At 59.0% G+C, this 15509-nt stretch overlaps 2 protein-coding genes across 8 annotated transcripts; one reads left to right on the plus strand and one right to left on the minus strand.

Annotated features, from left to right (window-relative positions):
• Nucleotides 1–4070: 4070 nt before the first annotated feature.
• MRPL55 (mitochondrial ribosomal protein L55) lies at nucleotides 4071–7210 on the minus strand. Of its 2 annotated transcripts, none has more exons than XM_090290377.1 (4): nucleotides 6935–7210; nucleotides 6353–6439; nucleotides 4525–4726; nucleotides 4071–4302 (listed from the first exon to the last, which is right to left on the minus strand). In XM_090290377.1, the coding sequence occupies exons 2-4, from the start codon at nucleotides 6376–6378 to the stop codon at nucleotides 4153–4155; spliced, it is 378 nt and encodes a 125-aa protein (XP_090146503.1). In that variant the 5' UTR covers nucleotides 6379–6439; nucleotides 6935–7210; the 3' UTR covers nucleotides 4071–4152. The 2 variants fall into 2 exon arrangements, with proteins under 2 accessions (XP_090146503.1, XP_090146502.1); XM_090290376.1 differs by having other exon boundaries at nucleotides 6353–6442.
• Nucleotides 7211–7278: 68 nt separating this feature from the next.
• GUK1 (guanylate kinase 1) lies at nucleotides 7279–15337 on the plus strand. Of its 6 annotated transcripts, XM_090290369.1 has the most exons (9): nucleotides 7331–7394; nucleotides 7726–7891; nucleotides 12711–12824; nucleotides 13077–13118; nucleotides 13708–13804; nucleotides 14467–14605; nucleotides 14688–14772; nucleotides 14934–15019; nucleotides 15096–15337. In XM_090290369.1, exons 3-9 carry the CDS (start codon nucleotides 12713–12715, stop codon nucleotides 15129–15131), a joined length of 597 nt encoding a protein of 198 aa, XP_090146495.1. In that variant the 5' UTR covers nucleotides 7331–7394; nucleotides 7726–7891; nucleotides 12711–12712; the 3' UTR covers nucleotides 15132–15337. The 6 variants fall into 6 exon arrangements, with proteins under 6 accessions (XP_090146499.1, XP_090146495.1, XP_090146498.1 ...); XM_090290373.1 differs by lacking the exon at nucleotides 7726–7891 and having other exon boundaries at nucleotides 7279–7394; XM_090290372.1 differs by lacking the exons at nucleotides 7331–7394; nucleotides 7726–7891 and adding an exon at nucleotides 7619–7682 and having other exon boundaries at nucleotides 13727–13804.
• Nucleotides 15338–15509: the final 172 nt, after the last annotated feature.

The following is a 15509-nucleotide window of genomic DNA, read 5'->3' on the forward strand; positions in this document are numbered from 1 at the left end:
GGCTGAGGCCTCACCTAAGATGTCTTTCCTGCTTACACAGGGGCTTGGTCGGGCCCCCACAAGCCTGCCTGCCAAGGCCCTGCCATGGCACATGCTCCAAGGCTTCCCTAAGGATGGGGCCTGCCTGAGGTGGGCTGGGCCAGGCTTCACTGTCATGCCCTTGCCTCCTCTTGGAGCAGGGTGAGGAGGCATTGGAGTTGGCGCTGTGGTGGGGGACTCTGGAGGAGACCAGGGGATGCCCAGTATGAGGGGCCACATACCACCTTGCCTACCCCCCCCCCCCCCCCCAGAGAAGACTTGCCACACTTACCTGGCAGGTGCCAGGGACAGCAAGGAGGCTGCCCAGGTCCTGTGCTGCTTTTCTCGCTCTTTGTGCTACTGCTTATTTTTTCTGCTCTTGTGCCTCTGGGCTGTGAGTTGCAGGTACACAGAGTGCCAGGGGTTACCCCAGTAGCCAGTGACCAACATGGTTATTTCACTGGGTGAAGTTCCTCAGTACCACACATGGCCAGCTGCTAGCACTGCAGATGGCTCAGATAGGGGCCTTCCCATCTAGGCAAAAAATTCACGGGATCTTCTCAAGGCCCCTTTCAGCACACTCGCTGCCAGGTATTGCTCTCTCCTGCACCCCAACCCCCCTCACTTGGCCTCCAGAGTGGCTACTGCTCCTCTGAGGCCCCTAGAGCGGGGAGTGGGGCGGGGGAGGTGTGCGTGTGTGTGCGCGCGCGCGCGCACCTCACACAGATGGCTCCATGTAGCTGTTAAATCACACCACGGGGCTACCTGACCTCTGAGCTCCAGTGGGCAGCTCTGGGATGGCCCTGGGCTCACAACCTAGGGAGGCTCCCAAGAAGAAAGAGGTCTGAAGCCAGGAACATTACTGACCCAAGAGGTAGAGCAGGCCTGCTGAGATTCCTGAGTCCTGTGGCCCCTGGATCCAGAACCCTCAGCCAACCCTGCCCGGACTCCGCCTTTGCTCCAGCCTTGGCATCCGCGCGGGGAGGCCTGTGGCCAGATGCTCCATGCGCAGTGCTGTCGAGGAGCCAATCTTGAGGGGAGTGCAAGGTGCCCTGCCTGAGGAGAACCAGCCCCGGTTTCCTGGGCCAGGAAGCTGGGAGGGTCTCCGAGGGAAGACGGCCCCATACCCTATCAACGGGAAGCGACGCCCAAGACTGCCCCCTTCCCCTTGAGATACCGGGGCATTCTCCCTCTACTGGTTGGTCTTCGTGTCCTCCCAGCTTAACTGCTCTTGCACTCTGCCCTGTGCGCACGCCACATCCGCAGTAGCGTAGCCGGACAGCGTGCGGTACCGCCAGTCGCTTCCAGGTGGCCTGGGTCATCTCGCTTCCGCGTCGCGCTCAGTGACATCATGCCTGCGCCAACTCCGTGTCGCCATGCGCACGTCCGCCCCGCTTGGCTCTGGTATTGACCCCTTGCGTTCGAGCACTGTCGCTCCCCAAGCTGGCCTCAAAAAGGGCGGGTACTGAACTCGAATGCCCGACTGGCACGACAGCCATTATGAGGTGACGTCAGGGTCCAGGGGCGGCGCCCGAAAGTCACCGTTTCCCGATGAGTGCTGTGGGCGAGGGCCCGCAGACAGGCGCTCCCCAGGCACAACTGGGGAGATGACTCTCCTGCAGCACCGAGGTTCCCACCATCATGGCCGCAGCTGTGGGAGCCAGGTGGCGGCCACGGCGCTGGGACCCTGCTCAGAGGCGGATTTAACGGCGGGCATGCGCCCCGGGCCCCGACTTCTGAAGGGCCCCGCAAAAGGCGTGGATGCACACAGTACCATGCCTGGTCCGCAGCAACACCCCGAAGAACGTCTGTCCAGGTGCTGGCGGAGGCTTCACATGGGCACATGGTGCTCACTGCTGATGGCTCGGCGTTCTTGTCCGACAAGTGCACCCTGCCTGTTGCCACCGCGGTTCACAGACCTGATTCGGTGGCAGTGCTCTAATGAATGCAGGACCCACTCCCCTAGGGTGGCTGCAGACCTAGGACTTGTGGGTTCTTTTGCGGGACACCGCTCTAGCGCATACCCCGTTTACATGGCCTGTAGGTATTCAGCGGGGATGACAATGAAGAGGCCTCCACCTGTTCTTGTGACTCGGCTCCACTGACTCCCTCACTAACCTTTTTGGGGGCTTCCACAGTGGTAGTCAACCAGAGGCAGATAAAGGTTGGTTGAGGCCCCAGGCACAGAAAATATTGGGCCCCTTAAAAAAAAGGGAAAATAAAAATACTTGTTAACCATATTTTATGCAGCGTAATAATGAAACCAAACTTGGTGTCATTAGAAAAAAGTGTAAAGTCGGGGTTTTGCAGGGCCCTTCAGAAGTTTGGGCCCATGGCGCGCTCCTGGTGTGCCTGCTGTTAAATCTGCCTCTGGAGTCAACAGGGTTTGAGCCCCAACCTCTAAGTCAAGTTTGAGCCTCAGTTCTCACACAGGAGCTTCAGATCTGCCCCTACATCTGCTCAGGGGCCTCCAATGGGGGGACAGCAAGTCCAAAGCCATGGGGCGCCCTCTGCAGGGTCCCAGCTTTGCTGCAGAGGGAATCGTGTCATGGTGGGGAGGCATGAATCCAGAGGGGTATGGAGGGAGCACTGGGGAGCAGCAGGGTCAGCTCAGCCTGCTCCCCCAAACCCCCATCATCACCTGGGCAAGGCCCAACTGTAGTCTGGATACTGGAGGTAATCGGTGTTAATGGCATTTTAGGGCGAGGTGACTGGGAAGGAAGGACAGAAGCAAGGGAACTCGGCCCGCCCCCCCCCCCCCCTTATGGAGGGAGTGGAGGCACAACTCTGCTTGACTACTCTCAGGCTGCCCAGAGCTCTCCAGCCAGACCTTGAGCCTCTAGGTCCATCTCTGTGCTGCCAGTACTTGGAAGAACTCTGCCCCCACCCTGCCCCCTCCCCCATCTAGTCAGGCTCCTCATGCCCAAAAGAAGTTTGATCGCCTGCCTGCCTTCAGCAGCAATCCTGTTAGGTGGGTTTCGACAGATCCCACACACCCCCCAACCAGTACTTAATAACTTCCCATCACTGACCCCACCCTGCTCCTGGCACAAATCCCCACTTTCCCATGCAGTACCCAGCCTCTTGCCTCAAGTGCATCCGTCGCCACAGCCCTACCTTGAGTAAGGTCTGCCTTGCAATCTTCAACAGGCGTCATGAATAACTTGGCCCTGAACAGTGAGTGCAGACACTAATGCTGAGTGTCTCCAGAGGTGAGTGAGCTGGGCGGCCGCTGGAGAGATGAGGGACCCAGAGAGGCTGCCCAGGTGGGAATGTCCCTGAGCAGGCCAGAGAGCTGGCAGACCCTGGAAGGTTGTCGTCCATAGTAGCTGCACATGGCTGGCTGCATGCTCAGCAGACCAAGGGTGGGGGGGGGCTGTAAGCTAGGAGCCCAAGGTGGGTATTCTGCCCAGCATCCTTCCCTGTGAGCCACCGTCAAGAGGCAGGGTCACATCCCACAGGCTTCTGTCTCCCTGGTCATGCCTGGAATGCCCTCCCCACCATCTCATGTGATCAACCCTGGGCCAGGCCAAGGTGCAGCCCCAGGCCAAGGCTGGGTCAGCTGCTTGGGTAAAGATCAATGATTGCCCCCTTAGGTCTTGCAGGAAGCCCATCAGTGTGAAACCTACCCCTTGGCCAGAAGGTGGCAGCCCACCCTAGCTTGTAGCTAGGACCTGAAAGTTAGCAATGGGACTGCTCCCCTTGTTCCCTGTCAGGAAGCACCTTCCCACTGCTGACAGGAAGGGCTGGGGGAGCCCCGGGCAGCTGCAGACTAGGTGCCAGCATCTTTGGATCCCACCTACTCTTCATGCTGTGTGCTGGCTGGGAGAGCCCCTGGCACTGAGGCAAAGGCAGTGCTTGCAGCAGGGGCTCCAGAGCCCAGAGTGGCGGCTAGACGGCAGTAGGCGCCTCCTGCAGTGGGAGGAGCACCTGTGACAGCTCATGGGCCCCTGAGCCTCCTTCTAAAACGATAGCCTGACCCAACTCCAATGGGCTCAGTTTCAGAAAGCTCCCTCCAGCACATGTTTGAGAAAGAAAGAAAGAAAGGTGGATTTAAAATCCCGAGGCTCAATTTAAAGATGAATGTTCCTCCTCCTCTACAGCATCCTGAGCCAGGGCAGCTTGTGGGCACGGTCACTTCTTGGTCCAAAACTGCTTGTACCGCTCCCAGTCAAAGTTGTCAAGGAGCTCTGGATCCTTCTTCTTTTCTCGGAGCTGGGCCTCACGTTTGCGGAACCGTGCCCGCCTCTCCTCTGGTGACAGGGCATCCAGGTCCATGGGCATCTGTGGAGGAAGGGAGGGCATGCACCTGCTCAACGAACAGGATAAGGGTGTTCTCACTGTTTCTCTTTCTTCTGCTTGTTTACCCATGTTTTGTTTTTGTGTTTTTTTCACACAGCCCACTGCTGCTGTCTCAGCTGGGTGCGTGAAGTGAGTTCCATGACTTGCCCACCCTCCTTCCCCATCTAGCCCAGACCTGCATGCACCCCAGGGAGGGAAGCTTACCACTAGCATTTGTCTGGGCTCCTGGTAGCGGATGTGGATGGTGGAGCCATCCTGCTTGACCAGGAGCACTGGGTAGAGGCGTGCATAGGCTTGTCTGTGCACACGCGTGAGCGAGGCTCTGCTGCTGTCAGGCCGACGGGAGGACATGTGCAGGCCGCGGCCCACAGGGGCGGCCCCCATCACCACATGCTGCCACAGCAGTCTGCAGAGGTACAGGCTGGTCAGCGGCAGGCACTGAGACCAGAGTCCCACTGCACCCAGGTCGGCCAGCTCCTGTGGGTGCCCACAGAAACCTGCTAGGTTTGGAATGTGATCAGAGCAGCTCCTACCCCACGTCTGGGAAGAAGCCAAGGGGGCTGAGCACATGAGGCTTCCAGACTGCTAAGGACAGATGGCTTAGGAAAGCAGTCTCTAGGTGTCTGGAGCCTTGAACATGAGCACAGAGCAGCAAGCTGCCTTTTAGGGGAACACAGACCTGATGCTGTGAACTGAATGTTTATATCCCCAAATTTACATGTTGAAGCACTAACCCCCAATAAGATGGCATTAGGATCAGGGCCTTTGGGAGGTAATTAGGGTCACATATCATCACCCAGGTGGGGCCCCTACAGTGGGAACAGTGTCCCCGTAAGAGAAGGTGGAAATTCGCTCTCTCCCTGCCCTGGGAGGACATGGAGAAGGTGGCCATCTATAAACCAGGAAGAGGAACATCTCCAGAACCATGGGAAATAAGGTGCCTAGTCTATGGCATTCTGCTGGGGCGTGATCACACAAAGACCTGTGAAGGCCACTCACTTCTGGACGTGGCAGACACTCAAGACCTCCTGCACCGGGCAGAGCACGTGTTCCAAGGTGACAGGAAACAAGTCCCTGCCCAGCCCCATCTCTCATCCACTTGGGGCCTTGTCTTGTGACCCCCAAAGTCCCCTCCAGCCTGAGGTTCATACAAATTTGGATTCAGAACCATCCCTACACTTCGCAGCTGACACCCAGGGCTGAGGGCCCATCTCTTCTGCTAGACTCTGATAGTCTGGTTGCAAGAAGCACAACTTACTGCTAAATCCCAGACCACCAAGGAAGCCTGCCCCTGCCTTCAGAAGTGAAGGGCAGGCAAAAGGAAACTGGGGGGGGAGATCCAACACCAGAGGAGCCTGTGGTCAGGTCAGGCCCATGCCTGCACAGCATCAGGGAGCCCAGTCACAGCCATTCCTGAGAACCTGACGTCTGTGGGTTGAGGAAGCTTCTGGAAGGGGATGGAACCAACCCTTGAGGATAACATAGGTATTCTCTCACTACAGGATTGGTTCCCACATGAACCTTTCCCAGGACAAGGGCCCGCTAGGGAACGCTGCAGCCAGAATCCCTTTCCCATGTTCACACTGACTCAGACTTCAAGTGCGACATCCGTCTCCCCAGATTCCACAGAAATAAGAAACCTGCCCTCATATCCTCCCCTGGCAACACGAACCACGCCATGCTTCCCATATTGGGAGGCAATGGGGCAAAGGGAACAGGCAAATAGAGGCAGCTCCAGTGGGAAAAGCAGGAAGGCCATTGCAGTCTCCAGGAACCCAGAGCAGGGCAGGTTGCAGGTTTTGAATAGGAAGGTGACGGCCATCACTGTTTGGTGCTAAAGTCACATGTTGCTTCTATTCCTCCCTCAACACCCTGCCAAGGCATCTGTGCATGTGTGCTTGTATGTATTATCCAGATAAACACACCGGCTCAGGAGGCTTCCCCAAGGCAACACGACCTGAGGCTCCAGCGCTGACATTCCTTTGGGTGGCCCCATGACAGAAATTCCAAGGAGCCTGAAGTTTGTGCTTACCTCAGCATGCTGCCAGCAACTGCCATTCCTCCTGAGCGCCCCTGTGGCCTGTGGGGGCGAGGGTCAGTCACTGGCCCAGTGTGTGACCTGCTGAGCAAAATAAGGCTTTTTAACAGGCCGGTTTTTCCACATAACTGGTCCTCGCCAAATCCTAGCCAGGTGAAGAGCCACAGACTCAGGCACATCTGCAGACAGTCGCTGCCAGTCTCTCCCAGTAACCTATCAGGCTCTCGGCCCTGACCTGGCATTAGAATCACCTGCCGAAGGTCTGTGACAGCCGGTGCCCAGGCTGGGCCCATTCGGATGACTTGAGAGTCAGGAGGTTGCTCTGAGCGCGGAGCGCAACAGAAACGGAGGCTGGTTCACTCCTTGTTTACCAAGGTCATTGCGTTCTCACGAAACCCAGCGAGCTCAGGGTCACTCTTGGTGAGTCCTGACTCCCAAGGACGCGTCTTGGACTGTGCTGGTGCCCGCGGCGACCAGCCAGAAGTTTCAAACGCCTGCGGTCTCCGCATTCCGACCCCTAGAAACGGAACCAAGCCCTCCAGGCCGGAAAGGCGGCCTTCTTCCGCTGTCCCCTACCTGTCAGGGCAGGCCGCCTGCAGGCCTCCTTCCTCCTTAGGAGCCACCCAGCGGGCGAGGGAAACGCTGTTAGCCGCCTGCGCAGGTGCCGGCTGGGCCCGGCCCCTCCCTCCCTCGGGGAAGCCCTGCCGGCCCGCACGCCGCAGCTTCAACTTGTCACCCCCACTAAGCTCGGGTGGCCTCGAGGACTCGCGGCCCGGCAGCCATGGGCCAGGCGGGACTAGGACTGGGAATGGCGGGGCCGCGCACGCCGTCACCGCGTGGCCTACCCCGGCGCGCGCTGCTTACGTACGGCCTTCGGGAACGGGGCGGGGCAGGTGGCGTGACGTAGGCCCGTGGGCGGAAGTGCCGTGCGCGGCGCGGTGGCGTAGGTCTCGGAGGGTGGCGGCCAGGCTTCGGGTGTTGTGGCGCCCGCTGGCGGGGCTGGCGGCGTCCGCCGTAGGCCGCGCCCCGTCGGACGGTGAGTGGCCCCAGGGCGCGCACGGCCCAAGGACTTGGTTGGGCGCTGCCGCGGCCTCGCGTGTTCTAGCCGTTCGCGTTCAGCTCTCCGTGCGCCCGGGACGCCGCTTCCGTCGCGCCTCGGCGTGCGCGGAGGCCTCGTGAGGCAGCCCCCGCAGTCCTAGGTGGTTTCTAGGGCTAGCTTGCTGCAGAGGCTCAGCGAGCGGAGCGGGGACGCGAGGACAGTGCGGCGCGGTTTTCCATGGCGGTGAATTGACTCCACTTCGTTCTGAAGTTGGGTCCTCTGTATGTGAGTGTTCAAGTTCCTTTCGGTGGCCGTTTTTCTTTCTTAGGCACATTAAAAGCTGGTTCCTCTGTGCCAGTTCTCAAAACTTTGGAGAAAATTCTTCTGGCTTGGAAAGCTCCATACAGCTTTTAAAACCCCTGCAGTCTAAGGACCTACTACGCTGGATGCCATTGTGGACTCGGAAGGGGCGCAGCCTGAGGCTCCTCCCCAAGGTGGGCCGCACCGCAGAGCCTAAACCCTGGAAGAGCAGAGGCCCCTACAGCCCCCGCCAGCCCTGGGCCCAGGACTGCCCGGGCTCCTTGTGGCAGGTGGCAGGTGCCGATGCCGAAGAGCAGGGCCGTGGGCAGGCCTTCCTGATCTGTGGCTGTGATAATTAGACGTTCAGCTTCTCTCAGGCCCAGAGCCCCTCTCCTTTTCTCAAACATTCTTTTGGGCACCGAGAGGGAATGAGCCCAGGGCATCCAGCTGCTGTTTTGGGGAGGAGCAGTGGAGCCTCACCTGTCATCACTGCCATCTTTCACGGGAGAAGAAGGAAGCTGTCAGCGGGCTGCCAGCTGGCCAGCGTAGGGTGGGGCCCACAGGGACAGGAAGAGGGGAACCATGCTTGCCCCTGTGGTCAGCCTCTTGTGAGTTTCCCAGGCAACTTGCTTGTCTACATGTGGGCTTTTCTGGACTTTGCTATCACTCTTACACCTTTCAGACCATGACTTGTGACAGATGCAGGAAAGCCTTCCCCTTCTTTCCCAGGAGGGATCTGGGATGGGTGGGGTTTCCTGTCTTACACTGATGAGCTTAACTTCCTGCCAGATGAGTCTCCACTGGTGCCTGCTCATAGAATGCCATACAGCTGCCTGTGACACCAGGCTCACTCATACCCAGGTCGGGGCCACAGCTGTGACAGGTGCAGTGTGCCTGGGCTTTGTTTCAGTTCTGGGTTCCCAAAGACCTGGCCTTTGGTCTTTGGCTGGGACTGGTGATATCAGCAGTTTGCTTGAGTAGCAGATTCTGGGAGTTAGAGTGGTACACTCACTACTTTTCTATTCTGCCACAACATTCTCTTTTTTTTTTTCCCTCCTAAACTGTAAACTTCACTTTTTTGTGGCATATTCAGTGTAGCCGGAAAAAAACAATCAGTTAATCTGAGGAGCAGAAATGAAGGGGTATTGTGATGTGGTTTGGGGTGGAAAGAGGTGACTCCAACCCACCTGGAGGGTAGGTCAGTAATGGGGGTGAGCCACTGGGAGCACTGGAATGGAGGCAGGCACTTCTGTCGTTGGCTCCAGATGTCTGCGGACCCTTCGTGGGCTGAGCCTGGGTCTCCCCAGGTCCCTGCTGACTGAGTGTCTGCCAGCCCTCAGTCTCCCCCAGTCCCTGCTGACTACATATGCTGGCCTTCAGTCTCCCTGGTTTTGTCTCCCCTGGTTCCTGCTGACCCTGCATTTGCGGGTCTTGTTTTCCCCTTTGAGAGTGAAGCTGATTCCCTGTAGCGCCTGTGCTCCTCCTGCTTCATAACTTGCTTGCCGGAACCCTTCCATTGGGTGCCTCCTCTGCCCTCTGTCCATGGTACAGAACTGGGATTCGGTGCTAGAAAGAGACACATACCTGCCATACCGCACTGAGACAGGCCCAAGTTCTGCATGGTGTGGCTCTGGCCAGTGCTTTTGCGGGGCTGGCTTCCTCTTGTGGAAGGAATAGTCCTTAGGCCACTGTGAGGCAAGTGAGAAGGAAATGGCTGGCTGCTTTGTGTATGTCCCAGTGCAAGCCAGTTTCCCAAAGACTAAGTGGTTTGTCGAGACTGCTTGGCCAGGACATATCCCCTATACAGAGCCCTGCCCCACGTGCCTGTTTGGGGGTGTCCTGGCTGACAAGATAGCTGGCAGGACTTGACCTTTCCTCTCCATGTTCTCAGATCTCAGAGGTCATGCTTTATCTTGGGGGTCTTGTGGAGGCATGGGAGGGAGGTGTGGTGGTGATAGGGCCTGGCGCTTGAGTCAGAGCAGGATGAGAGTGGGAAGAGGAGGTTCCTCCTTGTGCTCTGGAAGAAGGCTACGTGGCTGCATTGGGTGCTCCTCGGGCAGGGTTTCAGCGGAGAGCATTCTGGAATGCATGGGCTTGCATCCTGGTTTTTATTGCAGTACTGGGAGCTTTTCTACGTCTTGCCAGGCCACTAGGGTTGGGGATTGTGGTATAGTCACAGAGTGGAGAACACAACGCCCCGGTTCGTTCTGCAGGTGCTGGGGCCAAAGTCAGTCTCTGAGTACTGGGTTGTTGAGGCCTTGAGGCCAAAGCACTATCCCATGCTAGGTGTGCTGTGGATGGTTGCTACAGTTGAGTTCTCTGTTGTGTGGTAGTTGGACACAGCCCTGTCCCCAGCGGCTCCCCAGGCACTTCTGCAGGGCTGGGCCATCCCTGTGTGGCTCTTGTGCCCTAGGAGCCAGCCTCCAAGTGGGACTTGGCTCGGTGGGCCCCACTGGGTAAGACTCAGCACACATGCCCTTAGCCAGGCTGAGCAGGCTGGGCCTTGCACAGGGGGCCTGGAGCTTGGACTCATCAGAAGGACACCCTGTGTGGAGGGGCTGGGGGTGGTGTGGCAATGATTTGTAGCCAGGCAGGGAGGGAGTTTTGTGGCTGCCAGCCAGTCCTGTGCAGATGCACCCCTTGTTCACCACTGGCCTGGTACAGGCAGTGCATGGGGCTGGGGGTGTAGCTTGGTGGGATGTGCTTGCCTGCCCCATTTCCCAGCACAGGGTAGAGGGCACAGGATAGAAACCAGCATTTGGATGTGAATGACAAGCAGGGCCTATGCCGCATGCCCCATGAGGGTTCCGCACTGGAACTTTGTGTGTGGTGTTTGATCCTTTCTGCAGGTTTGCAGTCTCCAGGTGTCATATCTCATAGCCAGGAAGTGTGGCCTGACTGCAGGTGTGGGGAGTGGCCGGAACTGCTGGGGAGGCATGTTGGAGAAGGAGCACTGGGTCCTGCTGAGCAGGTTACAGTTGGCAGCTGGGGGGTACCCACAGGGATGTGAGGGTGCGAGGATGGGGTGCCTGCCCATGGCAGGCACACAACAAAGCAGAGCATCCCTGAGGGGGATGGATCGCCTCCCTTCTCAGTGCCCCCAGCACCCTGGAGGGTACCTCCCAATGTCCCTGACAGGAAGGTAGAGGAGCCTTTGGGTTCTCCCCTCCCTGGAGATATATGCCCCAAGTTGGGTGCTGGGGTTGAGTGCCCACTGGTTGAGGGTTTGCCACCATGATCCAGAATCGACAGGACTCCTGGTCCATCACTGTGGTCATCACCGTATGTCCGCATGGGGCTGCTCCTGCCCTGGAAGTACTACTGTTCCTGTGATGCCTAACACACCACCAGGTCTGGGAGAACTAGGTCAGTGGGTGGCCATGGCTGCCCGGCCCGAGGGGCAGAGACTCGGCACTGTCCAGAGGCTGGGCAGTGTGGGGGCTGGACCCTGGCTGCCTCAGCCCCTCTCAGGACCTGGTGGTGACCAGCCTCTCCACCCTGCTGGGTCTCTTCCTTCACTTCCTTCCCTGTCACCCAGAGGAGGCTGGGGCGCCCGCATGACATCCTTCCTGCAGAGAATGGGGCTTGGTGAGGGGTGCCAGTGAGGGGGAGGCAGAAACCTCAGGCACCAGGCCTCACGGTGGGTGGAGGAGGGACAGGACTGCACCGTGCAAGAGGGCAGTTGCCTTGGGCTTAGAGCCACGTGCACATACATGTGCATGCAGGTGTGTAAGTAGCACGTGTATTTGGGTAGGAAAGCCTAGTGCCAGCGAGTAGCTGGGAGTCCCCTGGGACGATCTCTGCATAGAAACAAGGTTTGTTTGCAATGGGTGACTCGCAGGAGGACCAGGAGCTGAGAGACAATCCCTCAGAGATGATACTCAAGGGTTGCTAGGTCCCTGGGGGTCCCTCCCCCGGGCCTGTTTCCCACCTTCCTCTGCAGGGAGTGTGTGGGTGGTGTGATAGCCCCAGAATAGCAGTGCTTTCACAAGATTAAGCAGGTGGCCTACATTGTGGAGATTAGGAAAGCTGTGCCCATTAGGGGCCCTGCTGGAGATGGACGACAGGGCGTCCCTGAGCCAAGTGGCCAGTCCCTCCTGGGCCTCATTGCCAGTGTGCTGGCTACTGAACTGCACCTTAGGGGGGTTCCCCAGACAGCTTACAGGACCAGGCCTGCATAGGGAGCTGCTCCAGCTCCCAGACACCCATTGGGGGTTTCCTTCTGAGGCAGGTGGCACCTTCACCTGGCCTTCCGGCCATCAAGTTCAGGTGATGGGTGGGCAGACCACTCCTAAAGGACCAGAGGCAGCCTTCTCTTCTCCAAGGCCCTGAATGGGCGGGACTGACTGTCCTGGGAGGGTGTGAGTGCTTAGAGGCATGAGCAAGCTGGGATTACCCGCTCCTCCCTGCTCCTGAATATCCTAGGCTGACTGAAGTGGCTGAACCCCACCTAGGAGGTAGGTCCTGTCCTGGTGAGGGGGTTGGCAGTATCAGGCAGGCACAGAGCTGGCTGGGCTGATGACTCCCTAAACCGCCCCCTCACCTGTTCTCACTTGTGGCAGATGTCTGAGTCCTGTGCTGTTGGCTGGGAGGGGACCACTGCTGCCCTCCTGCTGGCTTCTCAGCATGAATGGGGATGAGTGGCATCAGGAAACTATGGTCCCTCTGTTGATCCCTCACTTCCTAATGAAAGTTCCCAGAATAGGGCTTGGGCTCCACTGACCTTGACCTTGGCCACTTCTGGGGCATTGTGCCAGGAGTTGCAGGAGTGGGGACCCAGATGTGCCTCTCCCAGGAGCAGAAGTCCAGCCTCCATAGGTGAGGTGGGAGTGCACAGCTGGGGAGGCCGTGTGTTTGTGGTACCAGGCAGTCCCCACCTCGGGGAGGTGCAGCCAGGGTTTGAGTATGGCCCTCAGCTGTTTGGTTCCTGGTGAGAGTTGAGGGTGCAGCTGCAGCCACTCCACACACGGAGTTCCTGTGGGCCTGCCAACATCTGCTCCCATTTGCCTACAGGGATGTCAGGACTGAGGCCTATTGTCCTGAGCGGACCTTCTGGGGCCGGGAAGAGCACCCTGCTCAAGAGACTCCTGCAGGAGCACAGCAGTGTCTTCGGATTCAGCGTGTCTCGTGAGGTCCTAGGGGTTTCAGGGGCCCTGGTTACCCCCTAGAGTCCCATATCCCCACATACATAGGGGCATGCCCACGCTGCTAAACCTGCCCCCCTGCCGCCAGGAACCCTCCCTCACACATGGGACATGCCCATACTGCGGGCCCCCTTGGAGCCCCTACACAGGCTGAGCTGGGTTCTTCGGGAAGGCCCTGGGGATGGGATGGGTGGGCTCTGGGTGTCCCAGACGGGTCACAGGTGCTTGTTCCTAGACACCACGAGGGACCCAAGGCCCGGAGAAGAGAATGGCAAAGGTGAGCTGGCCCTGCCACTCAGGGCCCCAGTCAAGCCTGGAGTTCCTCCACCCCACAACTGTCAGGTTACCGTTTTCCCATCCGATGGGGGCTGTCCTCCCGGGTTGGTGGGCCACCAGGCCTCGTTAGGTAACAGGCATCAGGTCTTGTGCAGACACCACTTGTCCATGTGAGCGGCTGGTGGGGGTTCTGATCCCAGCGCAGGCAGCCTGGGGCACTGCTCCTGGCGTGAGTGCTGCACTGCGCGGCAGTGCTGATGGGGTCAGCGCTGGGCACACCATGGAAGGCGCTCTGATATCACAAGCATCTTGAAACCGTAGGGTGTTTATAGCTTCCTAAGACAGAGCATTAAAGTCCCCCCAGTCTCCCCACTGAAACTGGCAGTCTCCAGGCCCTCTTCAGTGAGGACAGTGTGAGAAGTGGTATCTGACTCCTTCTCAGACATCTCCCTGCCCAGTGGCTGGAATGGCTGTGTGGATTGACAGACGGGCGAACAGGCCCAGGACAGAAGCTGGTGCTGCCCACATGTGACTGCACGGACCCTTGTAGCCTAGCTATGGACAGCTTCCACAGCTCCTACTCTTTGCAGATTACTACTTTGTGTCCAGGGAAGTGATGCAGCGGGACATTGCCGCCGGGGACTTCATCGAGCATGCTGAGTTCTCAGGGAACCTTTACGGGACGAGGTGGGCCACACCCTCTTCCTCGAAACCCCCAGGGACCTAGAGTACGCAGCCCAAACCAGGGCTTCTCTACTGGCTGTCAGGGTGAGGGGCCAAGAGTCTGGGTGGCAGTTTGGGTTTTCCAGGCTGCCATGGGAACAGAGTGCTGTCTACTGGGCTAGTGTGCAGTGAAGACTTGGAGGACCTGTGTCTCAGAAGTCTGCAGGCTGTATTGCAGTCCCCCTCCCCTTCCCTTGAACCAGTAGGGCAGCTGGGAAGGGTCCCGGGCCAGCAACAGCTACCCACCGCTGCCACCAGTACACACACCCAGGAGCAGCATCACCGCACAGGCAGGCCCAGGTTTGCTGTGTGCTGCCTCATACCTGAACCCCACAGGACTGTCGTGCTCCACCCAGGGGCAGCTGGTGGGTGCCCAGGGGCCCGGGGCCCAGCGGTGACAACCAAGACTGTCCTGTCCTCAGTACTGCTGCCCCAAGCTAGCTGACAGCCCAGTATGCTAGGGTTACTGAGGGAATGCTTCCAGAAACGGGGAGCAGATGCTGAGGTCAGGGGGGACCCCTGCAGGGCCTGGGAATGCAGGAGCCCAGCAGCCAGCAGTGGAGGTGGTGGGAGTGCCAACGCCCAAGGAGCCCTGGCTGAGTGCCCTCCGTGTCCTGCCTCCTCAGCAAGGCGGCTGTGCACATGGTACAGGCCATGAACCGAATATGCGTGCTGGACGTGGATCTCCAAGGTGTTCGCAGCATAAAGAAGACTGACCTGAGGCCCATTTGCATCTCTGTACAGCCACCTTCGCTGGAAGTCCTGGTGGGGGCGGGGATCTCAGCAGGGGTGGGAGGGGGGAGGCACCAGGGCTGTCCTGCAGGCTCTGACCTTCTGGTCATCTTAGGAACAGAGGTTGCGACAGCGGAACACGGAGACAGAAGAGAGCCTGGCCAGGCGACTGACCGCTGCCCAGGCAGACATTGAAAGCAGTGAGTGTATGGGGCAGCCAGTGACCCTGACCCCCCCCCCCCCCCCACAGCAGATGGCTCCCTGCCAGAGGTGGGAGGACAGAGGCAGGGACTGTCAGCTACAGCTCTCCACCCCTCACTGAGCCTCCACTGACCTTGCGGGGGTCCCCTCCCCACCCCAGGCAAGGAGCCCGGCCTGTTTGACCTGATCATCGTCAACGACAACCTGGACAAGGCCTACTGGGCCCTGAAAGAGGCACTCTCAGAGGTGGGCTCTGCCTGGGACAGCACGTGGGATGGAGGGCTTGGAGTCCAGGGCAAACCCTTCTTCCTCTCTCCTGCAGGAAATCAAGAAGGCCCAAGGGACTGGCTGCTCCTGAGGATGTCAACGGCTGTGTCCTCCCTGGATAGGACCCTGCACCCACCCAGGCAGCCAGGGTGTCCCTGGCAAGGTGGCTTTGCCTGCCTCTCACTGTGCTCCCAATGCCCATTTCTGGGAGCCCCCTGATCAAGCCCACTCTCCTGTGGGAGCCGGGTTAGGGTCCTAATAAAGAGCTGCTGGTGAGAGTGGCTTCGAGCCCATGGACTGCTGCTCTAGCCCTGCATTCCTCATGCTGCACCCACTCCTGGCAGCCCCCTCCTAAATTGCCAGCCCCAGGACGGCTGCAGGCAGCAGGTTTCCCCCATGTCTGCTGCTCTGGGCTGCTGGCCAGTGGGGATGCTCCCCAGGAGCACACTGCTTCCCAGCATGCCCAGGC

Source organism: Furipterus horrens, unplaced genomic scaffold, assembly GCF_987537825.1.
Source record: "Furipterus horrens unplaced genomic scaffold, mFurHor1.1.pri manual_scaffold_10, whole genome shotgun sequence".
Lineage (NCBI taxonomy): Eukaryota > Metazoa > Chordata > Mammalia > Chiroptera > Furipteridae > Furipterus > Furipterus horrens.

What these genes read in the sequence shown, in the direction of transcription:
- MRPL55 (XM_090290377.1), bottom strand. Translation starts at nt 6,378, where the DNA reads ATGGCAGTTGCTGGCAGCATGCTGAG. An exon ending in GTTGCTGGCAGCATGCTGAG is followed by an intron (nt 4,727 to 6,352) that starts GTAAGCACAAAC and finishes GTACCTCTGCAG; the next exon opens with ACTGCTGTGGCAGCATGTGG. An exon ending in AGCCCAGACAAATGCTAGTG is followed by an intron (nt 4,303 to 4,524) that starts GTAAGCTTCCCT and finishes CTTCCTCCACAG; the next exon opens with ATGCCCATGGACCTGGATGC.
- GUK1 (XM_090290368.1), top strand. Translation starts at nt 8,280, where the DNA reads ATGCTTGCCCCTGTGGTCAGCCTCTT. An exon ending in CTTCGGATTCAGCGTGTCTC is followed by an intron (nt 12,825 to 13,076) that starts GTGAGGTCCTAG and finishes GCTTGTTCCTAG; the next exon opens with ACACCACGAGGGACCCAAGG. An exon ending in CGGAGAAGAGAATGGCAAAG is followed by an intron (nt 13,119 to 13,726) that starts GTGAGCTGGCCC and finishes CTTTGTGTCCAG; the next exon opens with GGAAGTGATGCAGCGGGACA.